At 47.4% G+C, this 7,613-nt stretch overlaps 1 protein-coding gene across 1 annotated transcript in view; it reads left to right on the top strand.

The window, feature by feature from the left end:
• Nucleotides 1-6,739: 6,739 nt before the first annotated feature.
• The window catches only part of ANKRD33B (ankyrin repeat domain 33B), a 157,008-nt gene continuing 156,134 nt past the window's right edge, over nt 6,740-7,613 (top strand). Inside the window, 1 exon segment of the mRNA XM_011978062.1 lies at nt 6,740-6,796. Coding sequence (XP_011833452.1) covers nt 6,740-6,796 — 57 coding nt within the window.

The following is a 7,613-nucleotide window of genomic DNA, read 5'->3' on the forward strand; positions in this document are numbered from 1 at the left end:
GCCGTAGGAGTTTAAAAAAAGTAATAATAATAACATCAACCCCTGACCTAAACTACTTGTGTTATCTGTTAATTCCAGGCACTGTATGAAAAAAGCACTGTAAAACTTTTTGTTCTGTTAGCTGATGCATGTAGCCCCCAGTCACGTTTCCCACGCTTGCTTGATTTATCACTACCCTTTCACGTGGACCCCTTAAAGTTGTAAACCTTTAAAAAGGCCAAGTATTTCTTTTTCGGGGAGCTCAGCTCTTCAGATGCGAGTCTGCCGACGCTCCCGGCCAAATAACAAACCTCTTCCTTCTTTAATCCGGTGTCTGAGGAGTTTTGTCTGTGGCTCGTCCTGCTGCACATGGAATGCTCATACAGTAGCCCTAAGTTGTGATTTTCCTTTCACAGGGACAATGTGACCATTGAAGTAAGCAGTCAATACCTTTAGGACCTCAAGGTGAACCATAATTGGGACACAGAAGTTTCTGGAAGAGGTAGGCTTGGGCAAGTCAGGTGGGCGGCAGGTTGTGTTTACCGAAAATGGCCATGACGCTGCCTCCTACTCTTGTTCTTCTGCAGGGTGACCCCGTCATTCCCCAATGCGGAAGCGGAGTCTCTTTCTCCATCCCCGGGAACCCGGGCTGGCCTGTGGCTCCCTTGTGACTGATAGGATGGGGTAGAATCGATGCCGATGACTTCTGAGGCTGGAGTGTAGTGGTGCAATCTGAGGCCACGGCAGAACAGGCCTGATGCTGAGGCCTGGTTCCCTTGGAAGGTTCCCTTCAGGAAGCTCCTGCTCAGAACTCCGCCTCTGTGCTGCAAGAAGCCCAAGGTACAGGAAGCAGCCAGGTACCGGGGCTCATACACAGGCTTGGCTGAATCTGGCTTCCCGGACCAGGGGTTAAGAGGAAAGAAGCCCCCGGGAGATGCCAGCCATGGCCATTCACAGCTTCCTGGCTGAGGCTTCATCCTCTCCAAACTCCTGACCTGCAGAATCCCTGGGCATGGGAAAATGGTTCTTGTTTGATGTCATCAAATGTGGGATGATTGTTACATAGATAGATAACTATGGTAAACCCAGTGTCACAGGCACCACTGGGTGATGGAGGTCTGGGAATGGGGACCCTTGGTGAGGTGAGGCCCTTCGGATTCTGGTCAAGAGAGTGAGTTCTAGAGCTGTCTAGGTTCAAATCCAGTCTCTGCCACTTACCAGCTCTGTGACAGTGGGAAAGCGACTTAACCTCTCTGTGCCTTGCACATCTTCCTCTGTGTAGTGGAGGTGATAACAGTACCCACCTGGGCAGGCTGTTTGAGGACCGAGTGTCATCAGTGCCCAAAGAGCACCAGGCTCACTGGAAACGCTTATTTGGTGTCACTTCCGACGGGCACAGGCCTAGGCCTCGATTGGACGTCTGGAAGACTGTGCAGGTCTAGAGGGTGCTTAGACTTGGCAGGCATTGTATTTCTTTGTCTCACTAACTGAACTGGGAGAAGACAGTTATCTGTCTGTCTCTCATCATCTGTGCGTTGAGAACATGGGGCATAAAGCAAAATGCTGTATTTTGACTGGAAGGAGTTGCAGGTTCCTGAAAAAAGCCTGCTGGTGGAATTGAGGCTGACATCAGGCCTGAGAAGGGGAGGGGAGGGCTCTGGGGAGTGAGACGGCCGGGCCTGGTTGGTGTTGCTTTAGTGGGGTGCATGCATGTGTGTGTGTGTGCACGTTTGTGCCTGTGTGTGTGTGTGTCTGTATGCGTGTGTGATTAGAATAGAGGTGGTGTTCTATTAGAGAGAGGTGGCCCCTGGAAAGGATGAGAGATGCTCAGTCAAAACTCAGATGTGAGCCCATTGTCAGATTTAGACAATGAAGGGCCCAGTAGGCCACACTCAAGCAAGGCTGTGGCAGGGATCATGATCTGTATTAGTCCATTTCCACACTGTTATGAAGAAATATCCAAGACTGGGTAATTTATAAAGAAAAAGAGTTTAATGGACGCATAGTTCCACATGGTAGGGGAGGCCTCCTAATCATGGTGGAAGGTGAAGGAGGAGCAAAGGCATGTCTTACATGGTGGCAGGCAAGAGAATTTGTGCAGCGAACTACCCTTTATAAAACCATCAGATCTCCTGAGACTTATTCACTATCGCAAGAACAGCAGGGGAAAGACCCATCCCCATGATTCAGTTGCCCTCCAGTGGGATTATGGGAGTGATAATTCAGATTTGGGTGGAGACATGGAGCCAAACCATTTCATGATCCAAGCCCATGTTAGCCAGGGCAGCGGGCAGCAAGGGGGGAGACATGGGAAGGGCACAAAAGGAAGCACAGTCAAGTTTTCTTCCAGGCGTTCTGCCCGTGCCAGGGGGTCCCTCCTGCACCACCTCGCACTCACCTGCAGGTCTGGGCTGGTGCATCAAGAGGGAGGTGGAATCTCATTCTCCCTGTGTGAGTGGACAGTGAGTGGACATGGAAGTGCGATCTCACTCCTGGTTTAACCTTTCCCTTGCCCTCCAGCCCTCAGCTTCACTTTTTCTGATGACCAAATAATGACAATCTTCACATCGCCAGGTTTGCTTCAGCTTCTGCTGACAGCCGACTGCCTTAGACATCAAACACACGTTATCCAGACGCCTGAAACGGCTGAGCCCCAGGGGACTGTTTAGCAGTTTTAATGACCTTGAAAATACTTTGATGCAAATGCTTCTGCTGATAAGCACCTATTGTGCTACAAACCCATTGTGTGCCATCTGCTGTTATTAAAGACGGGGATGAGGATGTGAGGGTTTTCCCAGAAAGAATCCGAATCACCACTGCTCTCTGGTTTGGCCAAAAAAAAAAAAAAAAAAGATTTATATTATCATCACTTTTGGTTCCCAAGGGGTTAAGCGTCCTTGCGCCTTCGTTGGCCCATAGCAGGTACTTAATAAACGTTTGTGAGATGAGAATGAATGAATCACTAGATGGAAGGCACTGGCAGTTAGGAGGAGCTCATTAAAACCTTTCTAATTGAGATCTCCCAGCCTGCAGCGGCTGTGATGGTGAACACCAGCCATGCAAAGCGTATGTCTGCTTAGGACCCTGAGTCTACAAACCGGAGGGAAGAGACTCGAGCAACAAGTAATGACTGCTGCCCCTCCATAATCCCACCTGCCCGGCCCGGCATCTGCCACCCGGCCCTCCTCACCATCTGCACCCGGAGGGCTGGCCATTGCCAGGCCTCCCCACGTGGCCTTTCCAGAACACAGTACCGTCACTGACCTCACTGTCATTGGCCCCATTCGCCGGCAGCTCTGGACACCAGATGGGCCTGGCGTGGAGCCTCATTGCTGGTGGTTAAGCAGTTTAGCTCACTTTCTACCTCAGCGTCTTTGAGGATCCAGCCTGCCCAGGAAGACGCTCACTTCTTTTTGTTTTCTTTTGGGAATTCTATGAGGCTGCTTCAGGCACTGATTTCATCCTGTACATTTTTCTCCCATGGCCATGCGGGCCTGAATGTGTGGCTCACCTTGTGCAAATGGCTGGAGCCTCCCCCTGCAGACCAGGAGAACACGGCAGGCACCGGATTCTTCTCGACCTTCAGAATGCAAAGGTCCCAGAAAGGAGTCACCTTGAGAGCTGAGACGCAAACTTCCACGTCCCTAATGCTTGAACTGCTTTCAAACCTGTGGCAAATTGTTTTGCATGTATTCCCATTAACAAATCAACAAAACAAAATACACTTCATTCTTGGAGGGTTGATTTGAATTCTAGAAACAGCCGAGTCACTTACAGCTGAGTCTGGGGCACAAGGTGGGTGAGACAATTTGGATAAGGTATTTTTAGGTGAAAAATGAGAAACGACTTTAAAGCAATCCAACTGATTTTCATAAGTGACTCTTAGCCTGAATTTGGTGAGTATGATACAGACGTCTTGGGCAAAGGGAACGGTATTGTTCTAGAAGTATTATTCCCCAAGATAGCCCACGAAGACATTCATTCAGATGGGAAAACTAAGAACTTTTTTTTCTTCTGCCACTTCGAGAAAGAAAATTTGTGTTCTTTTCTTTTTCCTTTCAAGCAATCATATTCATTTATACAAGTATACAAGTACTGTATACCAGAATGATCAAGGTAATGTCCCCCCAAAAGATGTTAGATCGTCCTGTAAAGATGTCCTTGCTTTAGAAAGGAATCAATTTGTTGGCATCTGTTGACCATTTCCCACTTTCTTTTCTGTCTTCATGCAAGTAGCAGAGGCCCCTGAATGACAGAGGTACAGGTACAGGACTGGCCCTTGTTCTTCTCACCTGGCAAAGCCACTGTGCCAGGACGCATTCACTACCTCCCTCCTGATCAATTGCATCTATGCCATTCTGAGTTTCTACGGCAGACCCAAGGTCAGTCCATCCAACATCCGTGACTCCTCTCTGCCTTACCAAGAGAACCTTCATTCAACCCTACAAAACTCATCCTCCTGGCAGCCAGGGGCTCACTGAATGGAGGCAGAAGTCAACTGACTTCTGCAAAATCTTAGGTTTCCTGATAAAAGACAGACATGGTCACAGCTTCCTCTTCTCCCACTTCTTACTTTCTCGAAGATAGACGTGATGTCTGGAGCTACAGCAGCCCATTTGAAACCAAGAGGAAATCAGCCTGAGGATGAAAAGCCAACCTGACAAAGACAAGGAAAAGCCTGCATACCTGATGGCATTGTCCAGCAATGGAAGCAAGGCCAGCAACCTGTGACTTCTGGGCTTCTCAGCATATGGGACACACGAGACCCTCTGCTCTGGTGGCTGGACTCCCTACTCCTAGCAGCAGACACAGATCAGCCTCACACACAGGTGTTCCTTTAACATGGTAAGTGCTGTGTGGCAGTGTACCTGGGTACCAAAAGCACTTCCAAACCTCAGCTGAGTCTATTCGTTTACAGAAAGGGTGGGATGAACTACGAACTTAAAGGCTGATAATTCTCATCTTGAGAGAATTCTGGTATCAGTAGTTCTAACATGTTTAGTTTCTGACTTAAAATGCACTAAGGCAGTGGGGCGTGATGGCTCACGCCTGTAATCCCAGGACTTTGGGAGGCCAAGATGGGTGGATCACCTGAGGTCAGGAGTTTGTGACCAGCCTGGCCAACATGGTGAAACCCTCTCTTCTAAAAACACAAAAATTAGCCAGACATGGTGGCGGGGACCTGTAATCCCAGCTATTTGGGAGGCTGAGGCAGGAGAATTACTTGAACCTGGGAGGCAGAGTTTGCAGTGAGCCGAGATCGCACCACTGCACTCCAGCCTGGGCGACATAGAGAGACTCCGTCTCAAAAAAAAGCACAGCAACAAAAAAAATTTGGGTCAGGCATGGTGGCACATGCCTGTAATCCCAGCACTTTGGGAGGCCGAGGCGGTGGGATCACTTGAGGCCAGGAGTTCGAGACCAGCCTGGCCAACATGGTGAAACCTTATCTCTACTAAAAGTACAAAAAATTTAGCTGGGTGTGGTGGCAGGTGCCTCTAATCCTAGCTACTTGCCCGGCTGAGGTGAAGGAATTGCTTAAACCTAGGAGGCGGAGGTTGCAGTGAGCCAAGATCGTGTCACTGCACTCCAGCTTGGGCAACAGAGTGAGACTCTGCCTCAAAATAAAAATAATAAATAAAATTTTGAATTGACAAATGACTCATGCTGAGGAGGCCCTAATCTTCTCATAGGCAGTAGGAGAGGGGATTGGGTGCTTGTTTAGATTTCTGTTCTGGGGAGGGGCAAAAGGAATCTGGTTTTTAGTCTGTGCCTGCTATGTCCAAGAGACTTCACCTACATCACCTCATTTAACTCTCACATCCACTTTGACAAGGAAACTTTATTCTCTTTCTTTTATGTTTTCCGAACCCGAATCTCAGAGAGGTTGAGTAATTTGCCCAAAGTCACACAGCTCGTTCAGCAGATCTGACTCCCCAACATTGATCTCTCCCATAGCAGCAACCCAGCCTTGCACATAATGAGACTTGAGTCATAATTACTTTTCTTTTCTTTTCTTCTGTTTTTTTTTTTTTGAAACAGGATCACCCTCTGTCACTCAGGCTGGAGTGCAGGGTTGTTAACATGGCTCACCATAGTCTTGACTTCCTGGGCTCAAGCCATCCTCCCACCTCCTATGTAGCTGGAACCACAGGCATGTACCACCATGTCTGGCTAATTTAAAACATTTTTTTTTTTCTCATAGAGACAGGGTCTCACTTTTTTGCCCAGGCTGGTCTCGAACTCCTGGGCTCAAACAACCCTCCTGCCTCAGCCTCCAGGCACCGCACCCTCCATCTTCTTGATGGAAATCGGTCAGAGAAGAACCCACGAGTGACTGGTGATGCTCTATTTTCTCAGTCACAACCTTAGAGGCACAGGTTTTCTTTTTCTTTTAGTGGGGATAGGTGAGTGGGAGCCAAAATTTGTCACTGTAAAGACTCCCACCCTCCTGTCCTCACCAAAAGGAAAAGAAAACTTTGCATTTGAGGTTGTGATTCAGAAAACAGAGCATTAACTTAGGGAAATGTCTCCGTCGGTGCGTATACTGAAGGAAACTGCCATGTTGCTCTCTGCACCATTTAGAGATGATGTGAGTTAGGAACTGTTGGAAGAGACATTAATAGATATGAAATTTTTGTCATGATGAAACTAATGCTGTGTTAATAAGAAACAGATGAAGGGCCCATCTGTTTCCTTCCTTTCTCTTCTTAAGAGGATATAGCAGAATGATGGTTAAATAACTCTGAGGACAGTTAACATGATAGCCTTTCTCATGTCAAATGTGTGGAAAGAGAGTGTGAGGACGAAGTTTCAGGTATTGTAAAGAAATACCTTGCAACCTAAACAACTTTTTAATTAGCTTTATTTCTACCAAAAAAAATAAAAAACAATCCAGAATGCTGTACTGCAGCCAAGAGAATGAATGCATGTAGGGTGTCTGTGTGAGGGCTGGAGAATGACAGGGCTGGGCAAGTCCAAACCTGCCTCTTCTCATGCCATCGTCTCACATGGCACCCTGAGGAAGTAGCAAGAGCAGGAGAGAGGACTGGATTGCCCTCTGCTATGGGCTGAATTGTGTACCCCCCAAAATTCATCTGCTGAAGTCCTAAGTCCCAGTACCTCAGTATGTGACTTTATTTGGAAATAAGATTGTTGCAGATGTCATTTGTTAAGATGAAGTCATGTTGGAATAAGGTGGATGCCATAATCCAATATGATTGGGTTTTTAAAAAATTTTTCATTTGAAGTCTCTGTTCTGTTCTCTTTTATTATTATTATTATACTTTAAGTTCTAGGGTACATGTGCACAACGTGCGGGTTTGTTACGTATGTATACATGTGCCGTGTTGGTGTGCTGCACCTATTAACTCGTCATTTACATTAGGTGTATCTCCTAATGCTATCCCTTCCCCTTCCCCCTTCCCCACAATAGGCCCCGGTGTGTGATGTTCCCCTTCCTGTGTCCAAGTGATCTCATTGTTCAATTCCCACCTGTGAGTGAGAACATGCCGTGTTTGGTTTTCTGTTCTTGTGATAGTTTGCTGAGAATGATGGCTTCCAGCTGCATCCATGTCCCTACAAAGGACACGAACTCATCCTTTTTTATGGCTGCATAGTATTCCATGGTGTAT

The sequence above is a fragment of the Mandrillus leucophaeus genome, unplaced genomic scaffold (genome assembly GCF_000951045.1).
Source record: "Mandrillus leucophaeus isolate KB7577 unplaced genomic scaffold, Mleu.le_1.0 Scaffold188, whole genome shotgun sequence".
Lineage (NCBI taxonomy): Eukaryota > Metazoa > Chordata > Mammalia > Primates > Cercopithecidae > Mandrillus > Mandrillus leucophaeus.